Raw genomic sequence first — 17,252 nt, 5'->3', positions numbered from 1 at the left:
AACATTTAATCTTAAATTCTGAGTCTTGATTTAAACCTTAGGAGGGAAGTGTGCTGCAACTCCTTGCTCACAGAGATGGATGTGCTTTGTGGCTTTCGCTACCAGAGAGGAAAACAGCTCAAAGCCTCAAACACACACTGATTTTTGGCAAATTGGAGCCGTCAAGAACAAAGTGCCTGGGTGGGTGCTGGGGATAAATGAGGAAACCTTAAAAAAAGGTGGCTCCTGCCACTCCTCTGTGCATGTGCTGAAGTTTCCCCATCCCGTGCTTTGCCTCCCACCCTGCTGCTCCTCTGGGGAATAGGGGCCATTCTGAAGTCTAAGCTTACAGTAGATGTGAAGTAGAATGTCATGCTTTGGTTTGAGATTTGCTAGGCTTGAAGTCTTTCAGCTTTTATTACAATGTTCTATGAATTACTGAAAACCACTCTAGTGTGGTTGCATGTGTTTCAAATTATGTAAAATTGTAAATGTAATTACAGAATTCCAATATACCCTGAAGATGATCTCCAGTTTGGTCCATCTCTCGTTAGGTCTGTAATTTCTTACACCTCCTCTTGATAAAAATATTCTTCTAAGTATTTTTCAGTTTCCCATACCAGCAAGGTAAATAAATTTAAGACAGACTGTTATCACTAATAGAGAAAGCCATTAGTTCTAATGCCTATTCCAGACAGCTGAGCACACTGAGACAGAGCATTGGTCAAAAAGAGGTGTTTAAGGCTCTGCATAGGCCAGGCTCCACCCCTTCTGGTCACAGCTGAATTGCCTTCATCTGTGCTTCCTCACCTTACTCAGCGCTCGCCTCAGGTGATCAGTCAGAGGTTCGGGCCGTAGTCAATAGCTGCCATACATCTGGTTAAGTTACGGTTCTGGGAGAAGAACAAAATTAATAACATACCAATGTTATAGCAGTCCACTGCTATAAAATGTAACAAGGCAGGATCCACTCAAACCTGACAGCAGAAGGTGTAGAAATAAGGGAAAGAATCTTCTTTTCCCATTTTCTCCACAATAATCTTTCCAGCTGTAACACCAGCTGTAACATATGGGTACTGTGTTCTAGGTTTTCAGGGGCAGGGAGCAGAAGATTATTTCATTGCCAAGTTGGGGTCCTACCCAATTATCAGTGCCCATAATTTGGATCCTAATCAAGGAGGTGTCATGGTTCTATGTTTTTTTTTTTTGTTGTTCTTGTTTTTTTGTTTTTGGGCTTCAGTATTCCACATCAAAACATCATGCAGTGTACAGGGCATTAAAGTGCCCCAATTCCGAGTACCTATCCCTGTACATTACAGCAGTCACGGGATCTGGCCCTTCCGGGTGGGGGGGGCGCTCTCTTGCTGCCTGGCAGTGGGTGCTGGAGGGTGCTTTCCTAGCCGTTCCAAGCTTTTCAGGTTTGACTCGGTCCCGGGAACTCTCTCTCTCTCATCTTGTCTGATTTATTCATCTCAATTTCAATTAAATTGTATATATTGTGCTATCTTGTATTCCGATATTATAGTAAAGTAAGTTTTCCTCCATAGATTGTTGCCGCTGCTCTTTTCCTCCCTTCCTTCCTTCCCATTTTTTGTGGGACTGGGGTGTGGGGGGGAGGGCAGAGGCCTGTCGCCCCTGTCACGGACATCGATTGATCTGATCAACTCCGTGACAGGAGGCCATGTCAGTAGCATCTTCAGGGCACTGGGTCTGCTATCTCTGAGCTTTCATTCAGGTCTCACAGGGTTTCACAGTCTCTTTCTCCACCCCTGCATGGTCTGAGATCTGTCTTCAGAGCAGCCTTAGGACTATTATTAGAGCATTCACTAAGGCCTGCCCCTGTTGGACTATCTAGCAGGCGGAATCACTGCTCAAGCTGTTTTCTTCTGCCCGGTGTTGTGTCATTGTACCAGTGAAATGAGACCATTGATCACTCTCGATGACTTGAGGTGCTCCATAGGTGGCCATCAACTTGGTGAGTCCCTTGTCAGTATTTGCCTGGTTTGCTCTTGGCACTAGATAGGTCTGCATCAGCCCAATTGGTGTGTCAACACAGGTACAGATATATCTCTCCTTCTAGACTAAGGGAAGGGCCCAATGTAATCAACCTTCCATCGCTGGAGAGGATTGTGTCCTCTAGCAAGACGGGCTGCTGTTTCAGACAGCAGTCTCGGTCTCATCCTGAAGCAAGCACTGCAGTCTTGTCATGCCTGGATGGTATCAGGCAGTTGTATGGGCAGCTCCCACGCTTTAGCAGCTGTCTTTTGTCCTGCACGCTACAGCTTCTGATGTAACCAGCGGGTGATGTTCTCAGTCCTGCTGCATAAACTGACAATATTGTGTGCTATATAACTGTATTGTTTAGTCTTATCATCTACTGAATACACCGTGTATATCCAGAGACATTTTCTTTCCTCGTGTAATTAAATAAAAATTATTCGTTATTTCAGGTCCTACACTCCATGCAGATGGAGAAGATACACTAATTAATCACCATAACAGTGACATTTTTATGTTCAGTTAGTGAAAATAAATATTTACAAAATAGATTTATAAGAGCATTTTGCTCAGAGTATTATAGTTTAGTTATTTCAATGTATTTTCAAAATTTTACTTCCAGTACTTCTACTCTGCTGAAGAAGAGTAATTATTCCTAAAGTAATCTATTTTTGCTAGCAATAAATAAATAAATAAATAAATAGTTTAAAGATAGAAAAAAAATGAGAAGAAACTCAGCAAATACACTGCCAACATGACTGTAAAGTTCTGGTATTTAGCCAAGGGCTTTATAAAGTAGCTTTAGTGCTCAGATCAGTTCCTAAAAATAATAAAAATTGCTGGCAAAGTTTTTCACTTTAAAATAATTTGGGAAACAGAGAGTCCAGAAAAGCTGAGATTCACTCACTGCTGACAGGAAAATTAATTGCAATCACCTCATAAATATTGTACTCAAGACAAATCTCTCTTCTTAAGCGGAAATTAATGGAAAGCCATTACTCTCAGTCCTGACAAAGTAACACAGGTTCTGTTTGATGCAGATTCTGTAAGATCTCAGTAAACTGTGACTCTTATTAATAGTTATCTTTAGAAATGACTGTCAAAATCAAACTCAAGTCTTCCCAAGTGAGTCCTTAAAATCTGCAGGCTGACTCCAGGTAGCCCTGAGCTACACTCCCATTTCAGAGCCCCATTAGGAATGATAACTCCCTTTGAAATCTGTCCCAGCAGTTTCTTCAGTTCTGCTGGCTCAGAGGCTGTGACCCCATCACACTCATCTCCAACATTTTGCTCTAGATATGTTCTAAACAACTAATAATCAACAGACAGTGATATCTCTGTTTAAGTAAAGAGAAAGCAGGGCATCTACATACATGTAAAGTTGGCTGGGTTAACAGCTTCATGCCCTACAGAAAGAACAAGTGCTTGGTACTGCAGAAAGTGGTGTAGTTTCATTTCATACTAAGTCTACATTATGGAGCTAGCCAAAGCCTGCATAAACAAATACCTAAATAGTTTTATTTTTCTCATTCTTCTTTTCTCTCTTTATTGAGGTTAAAATTTACTCAGATAGTGAATGATTCGTTTTAAAATTATTGTGTAACATGTATCATTTCAGTCAAAAGTGGATATTTACTTGAACTAAATGGCTACAGCTGACCCAAATCTAAGCCTGTTTCTATTCATTTGGAATAAGAATAATTTCATCTGTCATTGTCATTGTCTGTCATTGTTATTGTCAAAACTAGTTCACATACAAATTCCCATGCAAAAAAAACCAAACAAGCAAACAAACAAACAAACAAAAAGACCTGGTTTGTTCAATTCTGATATAGTGTGTATATTTGTTCTCACAGCAGTTAACCAAATATAAAATACCCCTGTGAAAGCCCTCTTCACCTCTCTCTGACTAGATCTGTATGCAATGTTGTTACAGAAGCATGACCAGACAGACATGCTTAATCACTTTCATTAGTTCATCTCCCAACAGTGTTTTGGTTCAGATGCTGTGTTCTTGAAGATAGCTGAAACATGCTGAAGATATGAGCCTCCAATGCATTTATGGTCTGGATAAAAAGGTGTGTTTGTGCATCAAATATTGAGTAGATGTACCGTTCACACACAATCGTATACAAATGATTGCACAGTTGAGTCTCCATAGAATAAGCATCAACTGTTGGCCCAGCTGGGAAATATCAGTATGCAGCTCTGTTATAGTCTTGTTAAATGGAAGGAAGAAACAAGAGTCTCTTAAGCTCATGATGGAGACTGTTAGCCTTTCTTTGCTTGTTTTTGAATGATTAAGCCAACTCATTTGTATGAGGTGAGCAATTAATGTACTGCAACTTCACAACATTTAGAAATTGTGCCAGTGGATCTGTGTAATCCTACTCGCTACCTGTATTTACATGCAGTATTCAGTCTCTTTGGTGAGCTTTCCAATAAACAGTTCAGTTCACTTGTGAGCATTAATTTCCTCTACTTTGTATCTGAGGCTACAGTGTGACTACTACTAAGATCCAATTGAAGGAGTCTAGAGAGAATGTCTATTAATTTAATCTAATGAGGTATCTCCTATTCTCATTAGAGAAAATGACAATCCCAGGTATTCACACAGATTGAGGGAAGATGTCCTTGAGAGAAGCCCTGAGGAAAAAGACTTGGTGGATGAGAGCAGTGCCAGCAGTGTGCATTTGCAGCCTGGAAGCCAACTATGTTCTGGGCTGCATTAAAAGAGGAGTGGCCTGCAATAAGAGGGAGGTGATCGTCCCCCTCTGCTCGGCTCTTGTGAGGCCCCATCTGCAGTGCTGCATCCAGACCTGGGGCTCCAGTACAGGAAGGATGCGGAGCTCTTGGAGCCGGTTTAGAGGAGGCACTGAGATGAGCAGAGAGCTGGAGCAGCTCTGCTGTGAGAAGAGGTTAAGGGAACTGGGCTTGTTTAGCCTGGAGAACAGAAGGCTGCGGGGAGACCTCAAGTACTGGTCCCCAGTACTTGAAGGGAGCGTATAAACAGGAGGGGGAACGGCTGTTTGTGAGGGTAGATGGTGATAGGACAAGGGGAATGGTTTTAAACTGAGACAGGGGAGGTTTAGGTTGGATATGAGGAGGAAGTTTTTCACCCCGAGGGTGGTGAAGCACTGGAACAGGTTGCTCAAGGAGGCTGTGGAGGCCCCATCCCTGCGGGCATTCAAGGCCAGGCTGGACGTGGCTCTGGGCAGCCTGGGCTGCGGTGGCGCCTGCACATAGCAGGCGGTTGGAACTACATGAGCATTGTGCTCCTTTTCAACCCAGGCCGATCTGTGAAAATCAGGTAAGAGAACCTGTTGTTGTGTAGATGCCTACAATTCAGATATCTAAATTTAGAAAGAAAATAATATTCCACTCAGAAGGATTTGTTAAGAATTCAGATATCTCTGAATGGCAGATCTCAAGGAATAATTCCAGTCATAAACCTGCCAGACTTGGAGCTTCCCAAACAAACTAGTCATGTGCCCAAAAGTCTTGCCTGTATATTTATATTCTTGGGAAATCCTACAAAGACACATCATCTTCAGCCTCACGTGTCAGTCTCCAGCTCCACAGTCTGGTTATTGCATTAGGAAGACTTTGCAAAAGGTACTAAGTCTAACCTCTCAAAGCCAAGTGGAGCACAGTATCACCCTAATGTGACTCCCAACAATTTAGAGCAGAGTTAGCTCTTACCTAGCTAGCTCCAAGAGGTTCGTGCCTATGCTATGACTACCTAGGATCTGGAAAAAGGGTCTTTTCCCATCTCTATTTCCCAAGTATATTTGGCACAGTTGGTGTTGACCAACATGCTCATCATGCATCATTACTATCTGTGCTCTTTCCAAATTCTCTGCTGAGATTTTACCTAAAGTAGTAGCTACTATGCTCCAGAGCCTCTGATACACTTAGTACACCATTCCTCCTGTACAGAAAATTTGCTTTTTTATCATATCACAGAGTTGTTTTGGGATCTCAACTCATTCTTGCAAAATTCTGTCAGATAACTGGAAATGCAGATTCTTTAATTCACATTAAATAGCTTATGCCATATCCTACAGTACATCTCAGAATTAAACATCACACACTCTTACATATTTCAGTCAGAACACCTAAAGAGCTTAGTTCTTCTTGAATTCAGAAGTAATGGAAGGCTACAATATCCCTCATCCTCTCAAGTCATCTGAGAAGCAAAGAAGAATTTTTGCTTTCCCATCGAAACTAAGACACTGCAAACTCAAATCAGGATCTCTCAGTCTCTGAATGAGGAACCCTCATATCTTAAGTGATGACAGCTTACAAAAAACAATGTCCATCACTTACTGCATCATTATCTTTGAGCCCTGCTGCTTAGCAAAATTTGTACTTCACGTCAGCTTCAAAATCCAAGCAATTTATTAGACTGGGTACATACCTGCCACCAGGATCCACAGGTGACATTTAGATGTGCAGAGACACTACCACCTACACCAGAGAAAGAGAGGGATTATTCTAAGTTTCATTTCGTGAGGCAGAAGATTTCTGTGATCAACATATCGAAATTCCAGGCCAGCCTGAAACATAGAGAGTCTTCTCAATTCAAATGGGAATGCTACATAAAGGTTAAGTAAAGCTTATTTTCAAATCTCCTTTTAGTCTTAGAAGATTACAGATTCTAACCCCAGTCTTGTGTCTCCAAGAATGGGGCTGTCTGATACAGCCTGGTGAAACTCCTTGCTCAGACTCTGGTGTCCCATGGAACTACACGTTTTTGCATATCTTCGTGAATGCAAAAAAATCCCACATGCTACTGAAGTAAAGCTGGCTGACTTTGCTGGCTGCTTGGAAGGTCATCAATTCTCTTCCAACCTAAGCATCACTTGGTTTCAACCAGTATACTAATTCTAGGAAGGAAATGCACCAGTTATTTTCTTTCTAGCTTAATCTCTGCTTATTTTCCTCTGAGACTAAACCGTAACAGAAAATTAAATTCCAACTACAAAATGAGCCGGATTCTTAGTCCTAGGTATGATTTTCTTGGAAAAGCAGACTATTGGGAAAAGGTAGATTCACACAGTATTAAAAAAACTACTAAATCCCACTAACATAAAGTATAGGTGATGTCAAGGATCCAACAGTTACCATTCTGGCTCCCTATTAATGCACAGAGCAGTTAAAAACTGGGCACTGTGGCTGGTTTTTCCATTATGAACACTAGAATTGTTTCTGAAGACTTAGAGATAAATGCACCAAATTATTGAAATCTTTTTGCGCACGCAGTTTCAAACCATCTGCCCTCCTATCAACTATATAAAATAACAGTGCAATATCCTACTTCAGAGAAGACACACAAACACACAAAAAGATTAAACAACACCCTACCCCCCAGTTCATGCAAGAAAATCCCCTAATCTTTGAATCTTACATTTCTTATGCTCTTTGAAAAGTACACACTAGATTTTATTTTAAATGTGAACAGAATCCATGTAAGTATGACCTTTTTTAAAGAACTCAAAATGCACACCTACTAGCATGATGTATCAGCTTGAAAGTTTCTTCTCCATCTATTTCCTAGGCCAATCTTTGGAGGGCTCATGCCTTTAAGATGACTAGTTGATCAGTTGAACTTAGTTTGAAACAGACGTCAAGAACTCATAGGAAACACAGCAATAGCTGTTAAAGGAATAGGTTTGCAAAAAAAGCATGAATTTATTTTAATGCAGTTTCCAAATAAATATTTTGCTATTACATTTAAAATAAAATGAGAAGAAAACTTTATGCAAAATATCAGTAATTGGAAAATTATTTGATTTTAGCCACACAAAATGAGTCGATGAATCTGATGAATCTTTTGGTTCAAATGAATGATCATTTTTGTTTATTACAGGTTTTTGTGGACCAAAACATTTTAATACAGAAATCCTTAGAACACATTTCACACTTCTTTTACAAAGAGTGATTTTCCATTAGCATCCAGAGATTGAACGAATATATTTGGGAAAATACATACGAACTTACGACATTAATCGTAATTATACCATATAAGGTAATTTTTTTAAAAAGCCAGTGTTTTTACCCATTGTGAAAGGGTGTGAACACAAAACAGTGTATCTACACTTGTTATTTATGTACTTACATATAAACATTTTTAATATAGGGAGTGCTTTGATTCAGACCTGGTCATTAAACAGCAGACCAGAATCTTAAAAGAGAGAATCTAACTAGGATATGGAATATCATTCCTTTGACATTCCAGCTATTTGCCTGCTTACTGCATAATAAAATGAGCAATTACTTGTAACAGACTTTATTTGCTTATAATGGAAGGGCTTTTGACTAGAAGGTATTTTGTGAAATGAAAAAGAAATTATAATACAAACAAGAAATTTGTTTTATTTTGGGCATATGACATTTATTCAAATTGTTAATTGGGATACTTTTATAGAATAAGACTTCTGAGTAGATTTTTCTTCTCTTTCCTCCTATGTCTGTTCCAAGTTATGTTCAGACCTCTTCGATATCCATACTTCAATTCCCACACTCTTCACAGGACAAAAAACAAATCAAGTACAAAATTACCCTCTAAAAGGCTCCTCAATCAACATCACACCTTAATGTTTATTTGAAGGATGTCACTTGCACAGATTAAAGTGAGAGCAGGGAGTATATAGTGAATTCAAGTCATCAGCTATAATAATAATAAAAGAGAAAAATAAATAGTCTGGTATATGAAAGTTTCTTCCCTTATAATCAATCATTTTCCTCTCACAGACTTTCTGTAAAGTAAGATCTGTATCCTTCCAGAGTTTGTTTGTAAGCCATACAATCTCAGCTATGCTCAAATACATTCATTTCCTAAGCTATTTTATAACACAGCATTACTTTTTCCCATGTTGCAATGGACACATTAATTGTTCTTTGCCGAGACAGTATTTCCAGTTCTTGATAACGTTGTTTTGCACTGACTTCCAGAAGAGCTTGTCGCTTGGTTACACATCCACGTTCCGTTTCTTTGCCAATGGTCTTACATCTGCGTTACAAGGTTCACAGATGAAAACCACAAGAGTTCTGCACAGAAACTCAAGAGATAACACCTTACTCACGGATAATGCTACACCGTGTATATATACATTTACATACAGTTTTGCAAAACTTGGTTTACCAACTAGCTTTACCTATGGGAAAGTAACTTTACCTCTCTTGCAGCCAAGGGGCCCACTTACCTGTGGACTACCTTAATCCTGAGAAATGCCTGTGAATTCTATGGTTATGATACCCGACAACAGTGAAGTCTTTGCACCAGGAACACTGATGACCAACCTCAGAAGCACTGACTTTTGACAGAAGAAAGCAGTTGTTTGTTCACAGAAGCATAATCTCTGTCCCAGCATCTCACAGGTTCCATTTATGCAGATTTGAAATTTTCACGTGGTTTCTTTTTTCATCCTTCTTTCTTAGTTTGTTGGTTTTTTTCCTTGAAGAAGGAAATGCTAAAAATAAAGCCACTGGGAACAACTTACACTAGAATATCACTTCTCTTACTGCACCATACTACCAGCATTATCATGGCACATGTCAATATGACTGGAATCAAGATCAGAGTTACGAGAATTTCATCTGGCGGATCTTCCCAGTGAATGTTGTCCAAAGTACAGTTTGAAAAGTACTGTTTATGAATTCCAGTGATAAAGCTCTCTGCAAGGGGGTTTGGCCAGAAGCAACTTGCATTGTTGGCTTCACGTTCTGTGCACTGGGTAAAGTTATTATAATACCTAGGAAAAGAAGAAAATGAAGTTTCAATTGAACACATACGTATGTTATGCACACAGAAACAAAAAATGAGTGCTGTGTAGTCAGTGGTTTACAGGCTGGTTCAGCCTGCTTCTGTGACTAATGGGGCAGAGGGACCCATGAACCCATGCCCTGGGAAAGGGAAAAAGGGGAAAGGGTAGGGAGATGCGCCTAAAACCAAAACAGTGTCAGTGATCTGAGGAGGATAGCTAATTTACTAGAAAATATATCCACATGAAAGATAGCACGATATGATACAATATAATGCAATTCAATTGGAATTGAAGCTAAAAAATCAAATAAAATGAGAGAAACTGTCCAAAAACCAAAGAACTTACTCTACTGCCGAAAGTGAGATGAACACATGCACTGCTGGAATGAACAGAAAGGGAAAAAGAGACATCTCATGAGCTGCAAAGTTTTCATCTTTCTCTCTGAATGGGAAACAGAATTGCAAAGTCCCCTGGAGCATGTGGTTCTTCTCTCCTCAGAAGCAGGTACTCGGAAATCCTGACAGAACTGGAGCACTGACTCTTTAACTCCCAGTACACTACATGGTGTTATGATGTGGAGTACTGATAACAAAAACCGTGATGTATGGGAACTGCTGAATCAGAGCCTGAACCACTGATTGATCACCTGGGGAAAAGAACAGGGTCAGCCCTGCGACCACAGATGAAGGCAATTTGGCTGTGTGACTGGAAGGGGGGTTGAGCCTGGGTGCACCTCTCAGACCCCATTTAAGGGCTGATTGCAACTGAGTATCATATAAAGATGTGAACACAAATGAACCAAAAATTTTGAGCAAAATATGTATAATCAACACCTCATCCACCACTGGGCATGAGGCTTTGGCAACAGTGCAATACTGGAACTGAGACACAGCATGCATTACTGTGTAAAAACTTCAGTTCTGTTGCACTCCTAGGCAGCAAGAAGATTATGGGAGAATAAACACAAGGAAGTCCACTTTTAACAACCTTAGTCTTCAACAACCTTCTCAATTCCAGCAAATGCAGAAAAGGAAGTCTTCCCTATTTATGAATGTTCTCAATAGTCATTGAAGACTGGGAGTCCCTCATAATGATGAAAACCTTATTTCAACACAGCCAGTGCTGAAATTCATTTGGCTGTGGATCAGAAAAGTCAAACTCTCTTAAAAAAATGAGAAAAAAATAATAATTATAAGGAACAATAAGCCTAAATGAGTAATCAGATGGGTTTTGTGGTGTTATCACAAGCCAAAGAAAGTCAGGAAGTGAATGAATTACCGGGGAGGAGATTGGAAATTTAAATGGCAAAATTTCTGGTCAGTTCACGAATGGGGGAAGATATAGGAAGATGAATTATTCTCTTGTATTTTTATGTATATCTTTCAGTTCTATGTGATTGAAACTCACTTCCAATTTAAATAAACTTCTGATTAGTGACTCTTTCTTTCACTATATACCGCAGAGGACAAATGCAGATTCAATTCTTTCCTGTGAAGTAGTAGAGAGAGATTCAGTGTCTGGGTCAAGTCTGAAGACTGTCTCAAGCCTGTCTATCAGGAGAAATATCTGCTTGCCCATGCTACAAGAGAATGGGTTGGGAATACAGGCTGCAGTGTAATATTCTTAGAGCTGTGTTCCCAGGTTAAAAGGCTTCGCAGGAAGCTCCTTCTGCGACATTATTGCAGTTCTCATTCTTGGTGAGCTCGAGTTGATACCAGAATGATCTCACAAGTCCAATCTTTGATGCTCTGTCACACAGATGCATACATAAACAATGTATGTATATTTTAAGCAAAACAATGAGGAAGGAAGTTTTTGTGACAAGGTCAGCAGCCACAGTCAAAAACAGGAAACAAGCTTAAAATAAAACATGAATACTAGCTGTTTGCTGTTGTCACAGTGCCGTTCTTCTCTGCAACCCCACTACATTCATTCTCTTTGTCCTTGGACTAAATTAGAATCTAAAGCTGTCTAGTGAGTGTGGAAGAGACAGCCCCAGGAGACCTGAAGAAAAATACATCTGAGGGCATGTCTACCAGATCAACAGACTGCAGAGCTGAGGTGCCAGAGGTAGCACTGAACTGCCCAGAGGTCGGTGTTCTGTCTAGAACGGACGCCAGACCGGGCTCCTGAGTGAGTCAGGCTCTGCTCCAGCCCTGCTCTGTGCCATACTCTGGTGAGCAAGCTGTCCCACTAATGTTACTTCAGCACTTTGCTGCCACTTCAGTATACCTATCTGCTTGTGTGGAGTACAAATTATAAGGTCCTACAGAAAGCTCACTACGCCTTCAAGAGATGTTAGCTTTTTATGTAATGTTGGAAGGTATAACCAAAATATTTCCTGCCAATTTTGCATTTCAAGTCCAAACACAGCCAGAAAAGTCTGGTTAAACTGTACATATAAAAAATTATAGGGAGTTATATTGTATTGAAAGGATGGATCAAAATACAAATGTTATACTAAGTTTGAATTCCTCATAACTTTCCCTTTATCCCTTCAATCAAAACAAAGAAATTTGCTACTTTTCCTATGGAATTGTAATAACATAAGAAAAAACTCACCTGAGAACTATGTGTCTGGCAGGAAAGTTCAATTTACTCAAATATTGAGTCAGTTTAATATCTCAGAGCTTATGCACTTCAACAAGTATCACGTATTTTAACAAAAAAAATCTTCCATGTTGTACTGCGTAGCAACTGCTTTAGAAAGGAACAACTGAGTTCTAATTACAATGGCATGTGTCTTCTGGATTTGATCGTTCTGCAAAAGCTTTTTTTAGTTATTGTTTTTTAAAGGGAGGCGGAGGTTAATAAAAACTTAATGCAAAATCAACTTACCTGTGCTTAATTCCCTTATGTTTTAAGCAACTCCCTTAATTCAAATTGAAAAGGCTAGCTAGAACGACTAGTTTTTATTTTTTAAACTAAAAAATCCTATGACAAAGAAGTCCTGGCCTCTGCCTGTAAGTAATTCAACATAAATGCTTACAAATTACAGACTTTGTGATAGGAAAATACATATGTCATTTTCTATTTATTTCCAAAACAAGTAATTGGAGAGCAGTACAGTAATGTAAGTTCCAATACTTTACTTCTCAGACTATAAAGGAGTAATGGAAGGTTATTATTCTCTGTGCTGAACCACAGACTCTTTATCAGGGTCTGTGGTGACAGGACAAGGTGAAATGGTTTCACACTTAAAGAGTGGCAGTTTAGGCTGGATGTAAGGAAAAAGCCTTTTAAAGTGTGGGTGGTGAGGCACAGGAACAGGTTGTGCTGAGATGTGATGGGTGCCCTATCCCTCAAGATATTCAGGGCCTGTCTGGAGGCGGCTCTGAGCACCTGCTCAGCAATGGATGTCCCTGCTCACTGCAGGGGAGTTGGACTAGGTGACTGTTACAGGTCTCTTCCAACTCTAAGGATTCTATGATTCTTTGATTCCATTTTCAAATTCCTTCATCAAAACGGAAAGCAATGCTGCGCATTCTTTGCTGTTCAGAGCCCTGCGTTTAGTGAATGTATCAAAACACATACAATTATTTGCCACGACTGCCTTTGCCATGCCCTGGTTTCAGCTGACACTGTTAATAGTATACTGACAATTTGGTTCTTGCTGAGTAATGAGCACGTGCCCAGGGCCAGTCCACAGGAAGAGCTGCCATCTTCAAGTCACAGGGATGGGCTGTATTGCAAGTTGCTCTGGGTTGCATGCAGCTCGCGGGCAGCAGGTTGTACATGCCTGAACTAAAATCTCAGTATAATTTGTCTAAACCTTTATTTCCTGTGCTGTTACGTGAACAAGTTATGGCAGGGCATGGTAGTTCTTCAAGGATGAGACCCAAAATGAAGAAGGCTGAACTACTATCTAGCTTTTGGAGGAAAAATACATGTTCAGAAGGAACAAAAAGTCTATTATTTTGATGTCCATCACAATAAAATACTGCTGGCAATGAGTTTTTCTGTATGAATGCATTCATGTATATATAGTTGACCTTCAGGGATCATAGAAAACTAAACAATATTCCACCACATCTTCTAGGAAAAGTACTTCTTGACTTTTGTAAATATTAATGGCAGTGATCACTGTAGTGAACATGGATTGAATTAGAATTTGCCAACTTGAGGCAAATCTTTTTGCAAGTTTGACACAACATATACTACTCTGCTGAATTAATTAACATGCACATTGGACACTGCACTTCAGTCTTATGATTGGACATTTCTTCACTGTAAAGATAAGGACATCTGTGGCTCACTGCTTTTAAACCACTGCTTGATTTTAAAAATAGAATTAAAACTTCAGTGCTAGAGCAGCTGATACAGACCACACTTACAACCACAGCTCATTTCTGCCTAAGATCCTGAGACACAGCAAAGTTGCTTAACAAGTTTCTCAGTAAAAAACTTCCTCAAATTTGCAGTAGCAACCCTGTTATCTCAGTTCAGAATGAGCTTAACATGCAATATTGCAAATAGGACTGAGGACTTGGTACCTCACTACTGAATAAAGTCTAATGCCTGCTCTCTGCTCTGGTCCAACACTAGCAGATACTGCAGTAACACTGACATTTGACAGAAAACGGATAACAGCCAGGGAGATAAGAAGGTCCATTTGTTATTCACTGAAATTTGAAAGAAAGCAGAATAATTTTTAAAACAGATTTTAATGTGACAGACCTTGTGGCCACTCCGACCCTTGCGACAAGGCCTTGCAGTTCAGCCAGAGAACAAACCAGCCAGTGTCATTCACCCCTAGACACAACAGGGAAAAATGGTTGCAAAAGTCAGATCGTTGAGTAAGGGAAGAAACCACTCCTGCTAAGATATAAGAAGGAAATGAAGATGAAGCAGATGAAAGAGGGCCATAACAAGAACGTGAGGAGGAAAAGGAAGAACTCACAGAGGCAACAGCTGTCTGACCCCTAACCATGGGTGACCTGTGAGATATGTGCAAAGACTTGAGTCATCATCCAGGTCAACACATTGTTACCTCGATGCTGGGATAGTGGGGCTAATAACCTGAACTCAGTGGGTGCAGATGAGAAGGTCACTGCCTCCAGCCACATGGAAGACAAGGATAACAAAGTTTATTGAACTGTGTGGATTTAATAGCCCGGCACATCAGAACCACAGAAGTATACAGCTCTAGTGGACACTGGTGCACAGTGTGCTTTAAATCCATCAGTCTATGAAGTGGAAAATCCATCTGTTGTTCTGGAGTGTCAGTGGGATCCCAAGAACTAAAGGTATTGGGAGCTGAAGTGAGTTTAACTGGGAATGAAGGGCAAAATCATTGTGACTGGCACAGAGGTTCCCTGCATCCTTGGCATAAACTACTTCAGGAGAGGGTATTTCAGGGACCCAAAATGAAACTTTTGGTAACGTTGCCTTGGAGACATAAGACACGAAGCAGCTGACTGCTTTGCTTGGTCTCTCAGAGGATCCTCCTGTTGGAGAGTTGCTGCAGAAGAACTGCAGGTGCTGATCACTACCAGAACAATGCACACCAGTGGCAATATCTCACAAACTGAGACTCCTTGATTCCCATCCATAAACTTATTATGCAAATGGAGAACCAAGAAATAATCTGCAGGACTCATTCATCCTTTAGTAGTCCCATATGGCCAGTGTGAAAGATATTATTTGAGAGTGGAGGCTAACAATGGGCCATCATGGCCTGAATGAAGTCACATCATTGAATTGTGCCACTGAGTGCCAGTCACGCTCATCTTTCCATCTGAACTGGAATCAAAGGCAGCTAAATGGTACGCTACACTGATGCCTTTTTTTTTTTTTTTCCCATCCCTTTGTTATCTGAGTGCAGACCACGGCTGGCTTTCATTTGGAGGAGCAGCCAGTACACCTGGAATCATCTGCTTCCCAGGGTTGAAACCCAGGCCTACAGTTTGCCATGGGCTGATCCAGACTGTACCAGAATAGAGAACTGCAGGAACACCTGGAATTCCTTGATGATATCATCCTGTGAGGCAACACAGCAGAGGAAGTTTTTGAGAAAGGGAAGAAAATAATCAAAATCCTTCTGAAGATTCATAAAACAAGTACGGTCAAGGGACCTGCACAGGAAGTACAGTTCTTAGGAATAAAATAGCAAGATGGACATCATCAGATCCCTATGGATGTGATCAACAAAATATAATCTCTCCACCAACCAGATCATAGCTGTTAATCATTAATGACTACATATAAATATGCTTCTAGCAAGAGGAGGTGAAAAGCTTGCTTTTATCTGCCTGAACATCTACTCTTCTTCAAGTTACTATAGCCTTGTAAAGTACTGCCACTGCAGTCTCCACTTCACATAAATTATGGAAATAATTATACAACTAGAAAGTTGTCCAAAGCCAGAAAGGGAAATCAGCATTACACTGAATGCAGTGTGAGCCCAACAGCTGTCTTGTATGAGGATCTCTAACACACAACCTTGTCCCTTTCTCTCAGATAATTTGCCAGAGGAAGTACGTGATTACCCCTCTGTGCCTAAAACACAGCTGTGAAATGTGTCACCTGTGTAATTAATTGCAAAAGATACACCAATCAGTGAGGCAATGTAGTTCAGATCTCCCCCCAAAAAAGCCTTTCATCTTGAAATCAGACAAGGAGAGAATTCTCACAGTTTACATGAGAATAGTGATATCTACCAAAGGTAGAAAACAGAACTAATGGGATGTTTTACCTTGGTTTTGTGAAATTAATACATGATGATGGTTTGATGGCAGTGGTTGCACTTCTTAAATTCTCAAGGTGTCCATTAGAGATTTTTGATGAAATGTTGTTCTTCCTGTGCTTCATCCTTAACAACAGTTGTTCCTACATGGACATACTGCCAAATGGCAGTGAAGCAAGGGATATCTTCCTCTGGTAAGACTGGTCTTACAGAAGTCTAGTAAAGAGATAAGATCAATCTTCTTTTTTCAGATGAATCCGACTGCAACTCCGCACATTTCACAGGTAGTTTATTTGTACCAACTGAAAATGGAGTCTCAAAAATACTAAAAAAATGATTTTTTTAGAAATCTTAAGGCTTGTTTTTTGCTGTTCACAGGTCTGTGTTTAGCCAACACATCAAAATGCACAAAATTATTCACCATAACTTGAACTTGCCATAATTTAAGTTTCATTTTGAATGCTGTTATTGTTTGAAACATTGTACAGATAAGTTGATTTTCACTCTGAAGATGGTGGTTTAACTCATTTAAATAAGTGGCCAAATCCAGAAGAAAAAAAATGCTAAACCTGTGAGCCAATTTTTATCCTCAAGTTCTAGTCAATTTTTTTTTTTTTATTCCATAAACAACTTGACTTCATTTCATACATTATAAAATGTTTTTACCATTTTACCCAGCTTAACCACCTTACTTCAGAAATGTAAATGATGTCTGTAAAGATTAGCCTCGAGTGACTGCAAATGTGGAAGAGGGAGGTGATCGTCCCCCTCTGCCTGGCTCTTGTGAGGCCCCATCTGCAGTACTGCGTCCAGGCCTGGAG

The 17,252-nt window shown here is 40.0% G+C and overlaps 1 protein-coding gene and 1 long non-coding RNA gene across 6 annotated transcripts in view; both read right to left on the bottom strand.

Moving 5' to 3' along the window:
* Positions 1 to 796: 796 nt before the first annotated feature.
* Positions 797 to 7,521, bottom strand: LOC122188317. The gene is made up of 3 exons (XR_006181549.1): positions 7,487 to 7,521; positions 6,398 to 6,447; positions 797 to 872 (listed from the first exon to the last, which is right to left on the bottom strand). It is a non-coding gene; the product is annotated as an uncharacterized LOC122188317 (long non-coding RNA).
* A 174-nt stretch (positions 7,522 to 7,695) lies between these two features.
* RAMP3 (receptor activity modifying protein 3) overlaps positions 7,696 to 17,252 on the bottom strand; it is a 43,577-nt gene continuing 34,020 nt past the window's right edge. For 3 of the 5 annotated variants that reach the window (XM_042886523.1, XM_042886521.1, XM_042886524.1), the window contains one exon: positions 7,697 to 9,734. In XM_042886523.1, coding sequence (XP_042742457.1) covers positions 9,479 to 9,734 — 256 coding nt within the window. In that variant the 3' untranslated portion in view covers positions 7,697 to 9,478. Of the gene's footprint in view, positions 9,735 to 14,423; positions 14,499 to 17,252 lie in introns of all 5 variants that reach the window. The other 2 variants (XR_006181558.1, XM_042886520.1) reach the window with 2 other exon arrangements.

The sequence above is a fragment of the Lagopus leucura genome, unplaced genomic scaffold (assembly GCF_019238085.1).
Source record: "Lagopus leucura isolate 7727_CA_CO unplaced genomic scaffold, USGS_WTPT01 Super-Scaffold_100058, whole genome shotgun sequence".
In the NCBI taxonomy this organism is placed as follows: domain Eukaryota; kingdom Metazoa; phylum Chordata; class Aves; order Galliformes; family Phasianidae; genus Lagopus; species Lagopus leucura.
Note: the sequence above shows the minus strand (reverse complement) of the source record. Positions and strands in the feature narration are given on the sequence as shown.